This window comes from Cydia splendana, chromosome 1 (genome assembly GCF_910591565.1).
Source record: "Cydia splendana chromosome 1, ilCydSple1.2, whole genome shotgun sequence".
Taxonomy (NCBI): Eukaryota; Metazoa; Arthropoda; class Insecta; order Lepidoptera; family Tortricidae; genus Cydia; species Cydia splendana.
The window spans coordinates 17,793,382-17,808,867 of NC_085960.1; the positions used below are offsets into that span (position 1 = coordinate 17,793,382).

Sequence of the window (15,486 nt, forward strand, 5' to 3'; positions counted from 1 at the left end):
CGTTTAATTAGATGATTCTGTTTCGTGTGGGCGATGAAAGCTGAGGATCATGAAAAGAAACGACTGTGGCTGCGATGTTTCGATTATATATATTTAATTTTTAATATATAATATTTTTCATAGAGGAATCGAATAGATAACTAGTAGAAGGACTTAAAAGCTAAATAGTTTCGCGGCTACGCGTCGGGCAGCGGGTCCGCGTCGGGCCCGCCACGCTGTACTAAAAGTTTTATTCGCTCGTTTCGCGCCTGAATCTTGCTCTGCAACGACTTGACTCTCTCTCGACATGCCTACGAGGATACGTGATCGACAAGTTAGTAGCGGGTGAGGGTGGAGGAAACAAACAAAAGAAAAATAAAAATGAATGCGTAGCCAGTGGTAATGTACAGGTGGCCCGATACCGCCCACGAAACGGCCGGGTCGGTGCTAAGCCGTGTTCGCTACCTCGAATTCGATAAACAAAACTAGAATATTCGCTAGCCACCTACTAGACCTGATGGTGTCGGTGCGTGTACATTTACAGGGCGCGCGCCCAGGGAGGGCGAGACTAGTCAGGCGGGACTCCCTGAGCGCGCGACCGTGCCGAGCTCACAACGGTCCTTACCTGTTGTTGTCTCTGCGCGCGCTCGGGGTCGCGTGGGCTGTAGTTAGGCTGCGCCGCGTGCCGCAGCTGCTGCTCGGCATCGAGCAGTTGCGCGCGCAGCCGCGCCACGTCGGCGCAGTACGCCTCCACCTGCTGCAACGCCGCGGACAGCGCCGCCGCCTGCGTGCTGGTGCTGGCGCCCAGCGCGTCCAGGGAGCTGTTGAGTGCGCGCGCCGCTTCCGTCACGCCCTCCGGGCCCGCCGACTGCGCCGCCACGCCGTCCGGCCCGAAATGTACCTGCATCAAAAACAAACAGTCAACACTAAACCCCAGCCCCGACGCTGATCTCGGTTCATACGTTTGATTGACACTCACGTTGAGTTTCTCAACGGCGTACGAAATTTTCGTTTTCTGTGTGGAGATGTCGTTTATAAGTTTCTCTCTGAATGCCAGCCGGTCCCTCAGGGGTTTCTTAGCATTCTGTGGCGCTTCGAGCGCTCGCGTCGTAGCTTCCAACCAGTGGCCGACATCTTTAAGCTTCTTTTCGCATCTCTCCCATTCTTCTGCAAGTTCTTGTAACAAACCATTCTGTAAAAAAAACAATGAAGGTTATGTTATGTATGTACAATAGGTACGTAAATATATTATATGTAATTCTTATCGTTTTTTGTACTAACGGTCTTTGCTAATCGCTTTTCAACGTCTATGGTTGCATTTTCCGCCGCCTCAAGTCTACCGGGCAAATCCCCTGAACTCGTGACGCGTTCAATGGCTTCTATTTCCTTAGTCATATCTGCTAAATTCTTTGTTTGCTGCTTACAACTCTTGAGTGCATTCTGTAAACAAAACAAAAGTGTAAATAAACAAAACAAAAGTAGTCAAACCCAACTGAAAAGAAATGTAGTAGTGAGTCTTACTCCATATTCAGTCTGTTTTTGTTGAGCCTCAGCGAGGTCAGTGAGGGGCAGCGGGCGCGCGAGGAAGGCGCGCTGCGTCTCGACCCAGAGCAGGACGCGCTCGAGTAGCGCCAGGACGCGGGCCACCGCGTCGCAAGCGTCCTCGACCGCCGCCTGTCGCGCCTCCAGCTCGCTGGTGACCGCCGCCAGCTGTTCGGCCAGCGCGCTCACCGTCGACGACACCAGCTGCCGCTCGGCGGCGTCGCGAGAACCCTCTACGATGGCGCGCGCATTGCGCGTCAGCCGCTCCATACGGTCTGTGACGCTTGGCACTTCGGCGCGAGTGGCCACCAGGCGCTCGCGGTAGGGCTCGGGCGGCAGCGCGCGGTCGCGAGCCGTGAGCTCCGCGGCGCGCACCCAGGCCTGGACGTCCTCGACGTCAGCCGTGTACTCGGAGCGCGTCGTGCGCGCGCGCTTCCATTCCCGCTCCTTCTCCTCCATGGCTGCAGTCAGCGCTTCCGCAGACAGCTCGAGAGAGGACAGCTCCTGCGAAACGTCCGCAGGGGCGGAGCCGCCGTAGCGCTTTCTGCTCTCGTCCGTAAACTTCTTCGTGGCTTCCGCGAGATCGGAGACTTCCTTGGTCAGAGAGCGGAGTCCGCTCTCGTCGTCTTCTCCGAACGCGTAGAAAGTCTTGACCTTCGCGATGCACACTTCTATTCGCTGTCGGAAGGCGTCTATCTTCTCGGACACGCGGTCGAATTCGGACACTACTTCGTCGATTTCGGCGAGCTTCGCCGCTAGAGTCTGTCGCAATCTGTAAAAGAAATGCACGTTAGAGTGATAAGAGCGTACAGTGTAGACTGTTTAGGACGGGGATACGGTAAGGAGCGCACGAGTTTAGGAGAGCTGCCAAAATGCGACGAAAATAGTCTGACGGCGCGGTGTGACGCGGCGCCCGTGACGGCGAAGGTCGCCGGCGCGAGCGCCGCCGCCGTACCTCGTCGTTCGTTGCCGGTCGCTCGCGGCGCCCGCTCGCCTCGCCCGCTCGTCGCTCAATGAACCGTTTTCGATAGATTCGCTGAACGCATCTAATTTTATATTCCACGATCCAATGTTTGCCGGTGACATCAGAGCGAGTTTTTTTAGTGCAGCCAGTGTTTACGTTTTGCACGGTTTACATTATGATAATGCCGGCCTTGAGTCGACTCTTAATGCCATATGTTGTCAAAATTGAATAAAACATACATATACATATATAGAATAATATTATATCGCCATTGCGCAACTTTTGTCGGGGAACTAATGATATCCGGCCGTGAACAACGGCTACGCCGCGCCGGCCGGCTCGCGCACCGATTGGGTAAACATGCGGCTAAACGTTGCCAAATGTAGTTCGTAGGTATTGTATACAGAACAAATCTTACAAATTCTCACGATGCCTGCTACTGCTTTACAGAAATACGCTCAAGTCCATGACTCATCTGCATCACCGCTAAATAGGCACAGGCGCTCGCATCACATTTTCTTGCGGCAATACACTTTATCGCTGTCCAAGTGCGCCGGCGAGTCCGTCCCGATCTCCTTATAGAACGTAAATAATATTCTGGCGAAACCCCGCAAGCGGCTTTATTTTCGGACCGGTCCGAGGAGTATTGTCGTCGGATCGCGGAAGGGCACCGCGCTTCTGTATCGTTTCAAAACACACTTCGCGGCCCCCGGCTGTTCGCACATTTCGTCCGTAGGGCGGACACGTTTAAAAACTTATAATATGCGGTATAAATCGCGAATGGTTAAACTTTATCCCTGCAGCTAGGTTCCAGTGCAGACTGTGAGGCCCTGACCTACAAAGTGGCTGGACGCATGCGCGGACCACATCGATATACCTACGTCTGCCAGTTTGAATAAGTAACGATTACACGGACGTCCCCTGCCGCGCCGACGTCTGGGGCATGCGCACTGGTAAATCACACTCTGTGCGGAAGCGGGAAGGTTCCGTTTTGTGGGTTACGGGATGCGAGTTGCGTCGTTACCGTCATGAAATGGCGCCTGCTGATTGATTCTGTTCTAGACCACCTATAGGTGTTGGCGCGGGCTAGGCTTTTCACAATAACTGGGGCGGTTTTAAAGAAATCAGTTAAAACAATAAAACGTCAATAAACAACTCACTCGTCAGCTTATTTTTGGTACTACCTACTCGTACCTACCTACTTCTAATGTTAGCTATTTTATGCTTATGTGTAGGTACCTAATACCTACTGTAATTACCGAACAAAAGTAAATAAATTGATTAATTGAAATATGTTTTTAAAATGTTGCAATTAATACACATTTGGCTCGAATTAACCTCGTAGTGTATCAGCTTCCCCACACAACAGGAAATAAGCATGACACAACCTAACTAACCGCGAAGTAGGTGACTAACTTTCAGGAAGTTTGAGAACCCTCATATCGCAAACAATATTTACGAAAAGCCGTACAATGCAGTATGCTCATTAGATAGGTATTTATTTATTTAAAGTAAAAATCGCTTTGCCTCTTTTTTTTAGTCTAAGAAAATTAAGGAGGCATTTTTACAAATGGCGCTTATATGCTGTATGTAAAGTATAAGCCAGGCATACAAAAGATCTCAGATGTGTAGTGAGCGATCCCACTGTATACGAGATAAATTATGACTTATTAAAAATAAAAGTATCTCTTGCAATGTTTCAATATTTAGTATAATGTACTATTTTTATTTAATATTAAATGAACTCGAAATACCAAAATAAGGTATGTAAGTAGGGTTGCCAGGTCGAAAGGCGCTATTATCGGGAAAAAATATAAATTTCTCGGGATTTTGGGACTTTAGTCGGGAAAAAAAACATTCAAATTAAAGTATGTAATTATATTAAAAACAACGATATTTTACATTATTGGCACTACGTCAGCTGCTTTGCCCATAGACGTTTTTATATAAAAAAGTATACATTCTTTGAGATCTTGAACAAACAAAAAAAATTGCGGCGAGTGGCTCGACGCGGGTCGCTCGACGATAGTTCGGAACTTGAAATTATTGTTTTATAACGTGAAGCTGTTTTTCGGGACAGTTATCACTTTGTCGGGAATCGGGAACACATGCTAAAAATCGGGAGAATCCCGCCAAATCCCGACCATCTGGCAACCCTATATGTAAGTAAACTCACCATGAAATTTTTGTCTATAATATGTAAGGGTTTTAGGTAAACTGAAGCGGAAATAACGCGAGTAACATGACCACAAATAAATTACAAAAGTGACGTCACACCCTACCGGTCACCGGTTCACCAAACCAAGGTCAAGCGGCAGCAACGCCTAATTTATAAACTATTTCCTCCTAAATCAAGAGTTGAACCTTGTTGAATCGCACAAACCCCGCATTGTAACACAAACATGAATCTTCTAAAAATGATCGTGACGCAACTTTCCACGGGCCGCCAGGATAACCGTGCGCATTGCGAAATTTATCTCAATCGACTCTGAGCCTTAAAGCTTGGCTATTATAGACCAATCACAATTAAACAGTTGGAATGACAAATTTGTACGTATCGAATAAATGACATCATAGTAGCTAAAAATCTTCAAGTCCTTGGGTTCGGAGACACTTTTGCATTATCTAATGGTAGAAATATTTCGAGTTTGTCTCGAGTGAGATCATTTCGGGCCTGTACTAAATCAATGGTGATTTTAAATAGCATAGTGCGATGATTGCATTGGCATATAGTCAACGTAAACAGTTTTTAATGTTTCTTGGATTCGGATTTAGGATTATATCCTGTTTCAGTCTGCAATTAATCATGCAAGTCTGTTAACCGATTTTGAAATTAAGTACCTCAGAATGAAAATATCCTAACCAGACCAATCCAATTCAAGAATTATTTCACCAGTTTCTAGCTCAGTTCGTAATTAGTTTACTTTTCATATCTACCATAAAATCATTAAATTTTGCGAGAAATCTTCAAACGGTTCCTTCAAATTGTTTGTCGTTTACCATGCAACAATTCTGTGACTCCTTCTTCTGTCTTAAGTTTTTAAAGTGTAATATCAACCTCCATGCAGAAAGCCAGTCTCGGCTTAAGTGCAATAAATTGTGCGCTTGCCCTTGGCCGGTCCATATGAGTCAAAACGCTAAGTTTATTCTCGCGATGGCACTCGACCTTATGGCAAGTGAGCAGAACTTGAAACTCAATAACCCGTTATTAAATTTAGAGACCCGATTAAATTTGCAATAGTACATCGTGACCAATGACAAACAGATTTAATTTTGCGGTTAGTATAGACGCTAAGCTAAAGGAATACGGTTTCGATTACTTGCTACAGCATCTGTAGTAAGAGTTTTTTTGGTAGCCAGGCAATAAACTGGTCAAGGCACCCAATGTCAGCGATTGGTGACGAATTTTAAACGTCTGCTTCGAGCGATTTTTGTTAAATGGAATTTATGTTTCCTTGTATATGAGTAGGTACTTGATAGCCTACCGACTGAAAGCCCTTGATCAAAAAAGGTTTTGGTATCGATATCGCCTTGCCATCGCTAAAATACAAAACCAGCGAAAATGTTTAGATTTTTTTTTGATACAAACTGTAGGAAAAGGAAAGTCCAACCAAACATCATCCACAAAATCTCAGAATTTTAGTTATTTAGACGCCGGACAGGCTGCTGATAAAGTGCTGCATTAGTACAAACAACAGTCACCTTTACTGCATTTCACATAAGTGTAAATAAATACGAAGAAGCTTGGCGGTAAACGAGGCGTGGTTGACGGGTGTCAACTACTTGAAGAAACGCCAATTCGTAAGTCGTTGGCAAATGCGAATTTTGTTATAACAAAATTCGTCTATACTCTTGAAAGATTTCTTGGTCTTTCATGTTTTACTTTCAATCGTACGTAGTGCGTACGAAGCGTCAACTGAACTAATTTAGACTTTATGACCTACATACTAAATGGTGATTCTAGGAAAATTATTTCGAGTTTTTGTGCTAAGGACGACACTGATATTGCGAAAGTTTTATGAAATACCTAGTTTTATATTACCGGTTTCACTGTTTTTACAGGGGCCTATATGGTATATATGCCAATCTTTAAAGTGTACCTACACCGTATATAACCGTTTCATAATATTTTTTTCGAAATCATTTATTTACATACAATATATATACAGTGGTACTACTAAACGAAATTAATAACTAGCTTAAATCTAAAATAGGCCCTTGAGGCATTGTACCAAGGATGCTGGCGGCATTTCCTCGCTGTATCGCAATGCTGATACGTTGTGCGAGGCAGCCGCCAGCTCTTCGGTCACCAGTTACGTCAACCAGACGCTTCGCGATTTCTGCGAACAACTTATGCGCGCTGGGACCCCATGGACCTAGAGTTTCAACACCAAATGGTACAAAATGGTACTCTCTACCGAGGCTCTTATATTTGTTACGTTTTAGAATTTCGGCGCTTTCCGCCGCTCCGCCCGCTTTTACAGTAGTCCGTTGGAGGTGGGACGGTGCCAGTGTGTCTACGCAGGTAGCATCCCACACCAACATCCGTCCCAAGCTCCAAGGAACTAAGGACACTCCATCGGGCCTCTTGCCATCATCTCTGATAATGCCAGTCGGCTCAAGAAGAGCAGGCACATTGATGGTGGCAAGAGACCGACGGACTATGTCATTAAGCGACGCATGTCTCGAAAAACGGCCTGCACTTTTTTGACAAGATAATCCGTGGTGTCCCAGTCGGTCCACGTCCGTGCCACAAGAGCATATGTGTGGCGTACACACCGAAACCCCGAGTCGCAAACCAGTCGCCAGTCTAAGGGAGGCCGGATCCAAGAAAGTACCAGTATTTCATAATATTAACTCCACAGCACCGTCAACCTGCTAAATTATTTCCTATACATACAAGAAAAATGAATGAACAAGCACTTACTTCTCATAAGTGTCTACTAGCTCCTTGACAGATCTGTCGGTCTCCTCGGCCGCCTCCTTCGAGTGCGGCTTCAGCAGCGCCACGACAAAGTCTGCGTGTTCCAATAGCTCGTCTCTCGTGTCCTCGAGGCCTGCCACTTCACTTTGTAGCTCCTGGGGAAAAACACGTTTATCTAGCGAAACCTTATTTTAAAGATACATAAAGATGGAATACAACAATATAGAATAGGATCCATACTCAGCATGATGCCGCGGCAAACCTTGGTGCTGGTTTTTAATGGGGGGCCTAACTTGTAATAAAAACAGATAAATAGAGAGAATAGCGCCCCAATACCTCTAAACGCAACCAAAAAAATTACAACTAAAGCAATATGTCCAGTGTGACCAAAATTAACCAAACGTAGTTGAATCTAGATAAGGCGAAGATAGGTGAACTCGAAAAGTACGAGTACTTCGTCAAATGGCCAGAAGGGAGCTCCCGTGTCATCAATGAATGTTAAATGCATTCATTGATGACACGGGAGCTCCCTTAAAGAAGAGCTCCTTTAAAATTTTAGATTTGGGGAATTGCCAAGCTCGTTTGCCAATATCAACACATTGTTTTGGCACTCGGTAAATAATAATTAGATCAAACCTACAAAATGTAAATGTCATGAAGTTTGTTGTGGTGAAAATCGGAGAATATATGTAGGTTCGAAAATTAATATACTTATAATTTTTTTGGTAATACTCCTACGGATATAAAAATAGCAAATGGAAAATATCATCTAAAGGAATGGTTATAGTCTGTGCACTTAAGTAGATAAGTGTAATGACTAATGAATGACACAGCAATAACATAGCTTTGAAAATTTTGCTTAGGTAGGTACTTGTTCAAATTCGATTAATTATTTGACCGGTTTAATACGTGCCTATTTGTTACACTGTTATAGTGCTTTTGTATTAGGTCCATCAGCGCTTAAAATAAACATGGCTAAGAGAAAAGCTCAGAAAGCTCTTCTCATTTGTGATTTTACATGGAACTATTCCAATATTCGGAATCGATCGTCGCATTCTATTCAGCAATGCGGGCACTCACGACGGGCCTACCCATACTTATTAATAACATTGCGGAGGAACCTTATCTGGCTAATCAATACATGGTAAGTATTTTAAACATTAAATAGGTAGAACATCAAGGCCGAATAAAATCCCTAAATTATTGTGGTGAACACTCAATTCTAAAAGAGTGATTCGAATCATGTTTCATATCCCGCAATGGACCAATGCAGGCAATATTTTGAAAAACTTGGTATCCTTGCGGTGCCTAGTTTGTATGTGTTCGTGTTACTCACGGATCTCGTTAAGCAAAAATAGAGGAACACTGTGCAAGACACCAGGCTAGAGGCTGTTCAATTGTTTAACAAATTACCTCTGGCTAGATCTCAAAACAATTTCAAAATGTAACATTTCCAAACACAAATTGAAACGGTTTGTTAGGTCATACGTATTGTTTTATTTGTTTTTTGCTAAGTGTTGCCTTGCCTTAGTTATAAAATGCATCAGATTGATATTTATTTCCTTACTTGTACCGTTGATAAGTTTCTTGTTATCTTTTAAAACACAATCCTGTATTGTTTATGAATAAATAGGTACTATGACTACCTATGACTAATCAAAATAAAAAGAATTAAAACAGTAGGTATTCGTGGAGATCACATATATCCAGAGACCTAAATATCTAAATTTAAGCAGGAGCACGAATGAGATAGCTTAAGGAATGTTCATCCCGACTCGTTTTTATTGCCGCGGGTGACTCACGGCAGCTAGGATTAGTGCGGGCTTCGTATGATGCAAACGACTATTACAATCTTTATTTGACAGAGGAATCTCTCTAAAATGTCAAACCAACCATTTGTTACAAGGTTTTTTTTACAAGTCCAATTTATCTATAAGGTTAAATTAGCGAAGGTAATTTCAAAAATAAAATTCGCCTCTCTGTTGTGATAATGTTATTTCATTGTTTTAAATTGAGGTATTATAGGTATTGACCTATAATGAGTTGATGATAAATGTAGGCTCACCAATATACAGGATTCAACCGATGTTTGGTTAAAAGTGGTGTGAAATTCTACACAACATGTATTTGTACAATCTTTAAATGATTAGGTATTAGTAGAGCACGAACACCTAATTGTGCTAATAAACATTTGTTATTTCAAAATAACGCCGAGATCGGCGGTAATCGCAAAGGGCGTTTCAAAATTTCTGCGGCACATGCCTCGGCAGAAATACCTACTTGACATACATGTCAAGAGATTCAAGCTTTTAAAGATCAACTCGGGCATTATTTATTTCTACGTCTATTTATAGATGATTTCGAATGTATATTTCCATCATACAATGATTCAAAAGCACTGAAACGCACCTGTAACGCATGTCTCGTGTCCACAGCCTTCCGCCTCGTGCTGGGGCTTAAGTCGAGCTGCCGCAGCCGGTCGGATGCCGCGGTCACGCCCGCTGCCAAGCTCCGCTGCACTTCCAAGAGCTGACTCCAGCGTTGGAGCTGGTTCTCAGCTGTCGCAGCGCGCTTAGCGAGACCTAAGAGTTTGGTAAACTTTAGCGTTGAGCTCGCAGGAAATAGTGTTCTTTCGAGTTGATAATTAATGGAACTAAAATAGTACATAGGAATCAAGAAGTGATCGTGTCTGACAGCTCTGGAAGACATCTACCGTGCATTGCACCTTAACAGAAAATAATCGAGTTGGGTAGTTATTGTCAGTAAAGCCCGACGGCCTTTACATGTTTTACTAGACAGTTATAAGGAAAATGTGGCAGCCTTACCTTCACAGGAGACGTTCCACCGGTCGGCGAGTTCGCGCGTGCGCTGTTCGACGCGCTCTCCGCTGGCGGCGTCGGCGCCTGAGCAGAGCTCGCGCGCCCGCTCCCGGACCACGTCCAAGAGCGGCTGCTGATTCTACGATTAAACAAGGGGTTCATTATAAACTGTATCTTTACTGCATATAGTTAGAAGAGTCATTAATTGCCATGCCATTAACGAATACTATTGGTGTATAACGAATTTCTAATTAATGTGCAATCCGGCACGGAGGATCTTCAGCATAATAAGTAGATACCTAAGTGTTTTACAACAACATAATAACTTTTCACTACATAACTGTTGCTCAGTAAACTCGACTCGAAGAACCGTACTTGTGCCAGCCATAAAATAGCATTTTTATAGTTAAGTAAAGTAAACAAGTCTGCAAAGAAATAATATTTAAACAATTTAAACATGAATCAACAAACGAGTCATTGTCAACTTTGTAACTAAAAGTTGCAATAGCAGTCACTGTGCTAAAAATAACTTTTCAAAGGCTTTGTTTGCTAATTTTACGAGTTCCTGTAAGTCCCAAGGGCTTTATGGCCCACATGAGGTAAACGTATTGGGACCTTGGCTCATTTTTCCGTTCTCCTTAAATGCTCCCCCGTTTGAAACATTTAAAGCCTTACCTGTAATTCCAGTTACGACCGGGAAAGAAATAGGATAAAACGTGTTCGTACTCCAATAAAGTATTAGCTTTAAAGTAACTATATAGTATAGTTACATTAGTAACTATTAGAGTTAGACCAAGAAAAGTCTGCAACGATTTTGATAGCAGTGCAAGTGTTATTTATACGTCCTCATTTCATAAAAAAATGATGTTAAAAATTACACTTGCACTGCGTGGGCTATCAAAATCGTTGCAGACTTTTCTTGGTCTGTCTAACTCTAGTAGTATAAGATTGTCTGATTATTCCGGCTTATTAACGCATTTCCCTTAACCTTGTTTTATTGACAATGTTATCAAGAATGCAGCTGATAACCCGATAACGTTTTTATGGCATTATTTTCTCCAGTTCCTAAGAATATGATAAACTTACAATGTAGATATTAAATGAATTCATTTTCCTGAAAAACGTTCTATAGTAACTGAGATATATTTTAATACGTTAAGTCATATTTTACATCGTTATATGAATGTATTTTAAATGAAGTAAACACGATTACGACAAAATGTAACATAATTGAATAGGTGCAGTCAACTGTAAAAATATGGGTGCACAAATCATCTCAAAAAGATGTCCCATAGCTCTTATGTCAGCGAATTAAGAAATATGGGACGTATTTTTGAATAAGTTGGCTACACCCATATTTTTACAGTTGACTGTAATTGTACTCGCAAAGTTCAACATTACATTGCCAAAGTCAATGTCAGCCTCATATAAGGAAGACTGCTTTAACAAATTGACAAGTTGCCTCCTACACTCGGCCTTGACATGTTATCTAATAGCGTGTTATTTGTTCGTATGAAGCTATACACTTCTAAAACCTAATCATAATGATAACTCGTCGCTCGAAGAATACAGAAATAATTACATTACGTTTCATGACTTTTCAGCTCATTTTAAACTCTAACATAGAGTCATAATAGTACTAAATTCTAATCTAGTTTCATAGTACTAAAATCTATTATTTTTAGTTAGAAGATATTATTTAAACAACCTAGGGAAAAAGTACTTAGATACTGACAAGTATAAAACATAAAACGAACAAAACAATTTAAGTACGTATAAGAATTTCATTCGATTTCAACTCAACGCAATATATTTGAAACATAAATTAAACAGTTTTACTACACATTCGCGTGCCACTTCACTTACCTTTCTTTTACGCGGAATGTTTACGACTTAACTAAATAACAACAAAACAAGAAAGCAGAAACAATATACTACGTAGGCACGTGAATTTCGCACTGGTTTATAACAATGCAATAAGGAGCAATTTGTTTTTGTGTTGTCATAGCGATGTGCGAACACTGACTGAAGTAGCCTTGGTTGGTCCGTGTGGCATGACATCATCCAGTTAAGGCATCATGAAGTCATGAGAATCATTGTGCAATCATATTTTGAGATTTGTACGTGACGGACCTTATTGGTTGGAGTACAGAGTATCTACGAGTATATTGATTTGGATACCTACCTCTTATTAGTTTCAAGATATTAGCTTTAAGTAGGTGCTTTAGTAAGAGGGTACCAAAGAAGAGAGCATTTATACATATTTTAAATATATATTTATTAGCCAGTGGACAAAGCCGAAATGTACATATGCATTAGGGTATTTAGAATCAGTCTACAAAGTATCATAACAATCGGTGTAGCGGTTACGAAGAAATTAACAAATTACGATTTTTTTACTTTGGAACAACCTGTATGTGTTAGTAGCTCCTGAGGTAATAAATAGTATGAAACCTTCTTCGACCGTTTTGATTATCTTTTTTATTTATGACATTAATAAGATTCTGACTTTTGACAAATGTCATCATTGCTGCACATTTTCAAACAAATTGTCAAAAGCACTGCCAATGATTAATACAGTATATTTATTTTTGTTGTCGATTATTGGAAATAACTTTTGTTTGATAATTTATTTTTTTATCTTTTGTTCTAATTAAAAAAAATATTACCGTTAGAGCATTTCTTAGAAGTAACCCTACGTGGGTTTTCAGGGTTTGTCCAATGGCTAAGGTCACGCTTTACACGTACCTAACATCAACTTTAAATTGAAAAGGTTATCTATATTTTCGACAGATATAATAAAGGCACATTTCCCAAAACAACAAAGCTTGTATTTTCATTATTTGTCCTACAGGCGTTTTCTTCTTAAACCAAAAACATTTTAAAAAGATTGTTTTAAAACTTATCTTTCTTATTAAATATTTACTTTGCCAAAACTATGTAAGTATCTTTTTTCAAAAAGCCAATTTAATAACATTTTTCCTTTTTTTTTAAGTTTTGGGTTAGGTAATCAAAAATATTTTTCAGTATTTTAAAGATTGTTTTAAAACTTATCTTTCTTATTAAATATTTACTTTGCCAAAACTATGTAAGTATCTTTTTTCAAAAAGCCAATTTAATAACATTTTTTCCTTTTTTTTAGTTTTGGGTTAGGTAATCAAAAATAATTTTCAGTATTTTACTTAATTGTAGTTCGTTTTCAGTCTATTTCAATCGCTGTATTTTATATTTACTTTTTTGTTTAAATGCAAAAAGATTTTCCCCTTAACAGCAAGAGTGCATTCACCCAATGCCTACTTCAAAGAAAGGAAATTGTGCTAAAAATAGAGCTGCATCAAAACAATTAAAAACGTTCAAGGTAAGTCCCATCTATTTATATTCAAAAATATGTACCCACAATTGAGTATCTACTGCATGAGATTTAATTAAACTAGAAAATACGTTTCATATTAAAGTGTCATTCTATGGAACTTGCTAACAATGTAAACAAAAGACACTAGTAAATTCATCATTGAGAAACAATTTCAATATGGCGGTTTGTTTACATAGTTAGCAAGTTCCATAGAATGACACTTTAATCCTTCCCTATATTTATTAAAATTCTTTCATTATTTTGTAGTAGTATCAGCGGAATATATATTTTCAAGGTCAGTATAAACCACATCGGATGTAGAATACAAGCGACCTATTCACTAATTGAAACGGAAATGATTCAGTGGTGTCGCAATGTAGACGGGTTACCTAACAGCTGTTAACTTTGTAGACCGTGCAACAAGTGGCTAGGGGGTTCCCCTACCATAGGCGGGCAAAACTGACGTGGGGGTCACGATTTACCTAGTAAATACAAGTTGGACAGTGTTGCCGTACTCATAAATAAAGTTTCGTTACAATATTAATATTTACGTGCTTACTTATATATAAATATGTAACAATAAATTATTTCCGAAGAAATATAACTAGTTTAAGTAGAAATAATATTCACTCGACTTATTACTTATCAGAATTCCGATATTGAACTTATTTTGATCATTTTTATACCGAAATAAAAAGTCTATAGTATGATGAGTATTAGTGACTAACGCGCGAACAGTAAAGATAGAGATAGATAAGAGAGAGATTGTAAATATTCTATATATTGTACGTAAATATTGTATATTGCAATGCATTGCCCTAGAACAGCTATTTGCATTAAAATCAACGATAACGTGATATCACAGATAAATAATTATTCAGATATTTACGAGTAACAACATTATTATGTCACGAATTTGGAGTTACATACCTATGTATAAAACACACTATACAATTAATGAAGTAGTGTTTATTTAGGTATATAACCTACATATATTTATATTTATATTTTTTTTTTTAGTAAATCGAGAAAACAAACAGCCTTTTACAAATAAGTCTTACAAAAATGACTAAAAATAGGCCTAAAGTTTCATATGTTACTAAGTTGACTATTACAATGAAGGTAGTAGGTTACTTAATTATAAATTACCCGTAGGTATAGTTGTGAATACTACACGCAAATAAAGTAAGAAAACAATGCAAAATATTACAATTTTTTTTTCAATTACTAGAAAACAAAATATGCCGAACTGTGTTCTTGAAAACGGGCAAACTATGAAAAAAAATGTCTATATCATTAAGCGACTCATTATACATATTACAAGTGCGCTTAAAGAAAGAATTTTTAGCAATTACTGAATTTTTAGCATAATTTGTGCCTATTTAAATACCTTTCGGTAGGCTCTAAATCATTTAGATAGATTGCTTGATATCTGTATGGATGTATTAATAACGAACAAAATAAAAAAATAAACATTACCTAAAATTAAAACAAAACTATAACATGACATGCCAATTATATTTTATATAAGTAACTAAGTCGTAGAAGTCGTAAAAAACTTTTAAGCCAAAATTAATCCCCATAGGAGTCGAATATACCTACAATACAAACATCCTTTTTGGAGGAGCTCTACAAAATTTAAAGATTATATCTCAAATTTAAAGGTCCCGTCATCAATGGTTTAGCCTGTGCGATGTCTGTCAGTCAGTATTTAAGTAACACGACTGTTTTATTAATTTAGATTTAAACGTGGATAATTTCAGTTAATTTACCACCAATATTCATACGTTACCTACTTACTCAAAAGATAACAAGAAAGATTCGAGTCGGCACCTCGAGTCGGTATCCGAGCATGTAGACTGTTACTCCATTATAAATTCTAATGAAGTTTTTCACATAATTATAT

At 39.8% G+C, this 15,486-nt stretch overlaps 1 protein-coding gene across 10 annotated transcripts in view; it reads right to left on the minus strand.

Annotated features, from left to right (window-relative positions):
- Nucleotides 1-15,486, minus strand: part of LOC134794578 (muscle-specific protein 300 kDa) — a 202,018-nt gene that overhangs the window by 53,072 nt on the left and 133,460 nt on the right. For all 10 annotated transcript variants that reach the window (XM_063766393.1, XM_063766437.1, XM_063766410.1 and 7 more), the window contains 7 exons: nucleotides 10,235-10,367; nucleotides 9,819-9,991; nucleotides 7,413-7,564; nucleotides 1,501-2,293; nucleotides 1,261-1,419; nucleotides 959-1,171; nucleotides 605-880 (listed from right to left, as the gene is read on the minus strand). In XM_063766393.1, coding sequence (XP_063622463.1) covers nucleotides 605-880; nucleotides 959-1,171; nucleotides 1,261-1,419; nucleotides 1,501-2,293; nucleotides 7,413-7,564; nucleotides 9,819-9,991; nucleotides 10,235-10,367 — 1,899 coding nt within the window. The remainder of the gene's footprint in view (nucleotides 1-604; nucleotides 881-958; nucleotides 1,172-1,260; nucleotides 1,420-1,500; nucleotides 2,294-7,412; nucleotides 7,565-9,818; nucleotides 9,992-10,234; nucleotides 10,368-15,486) is intronic.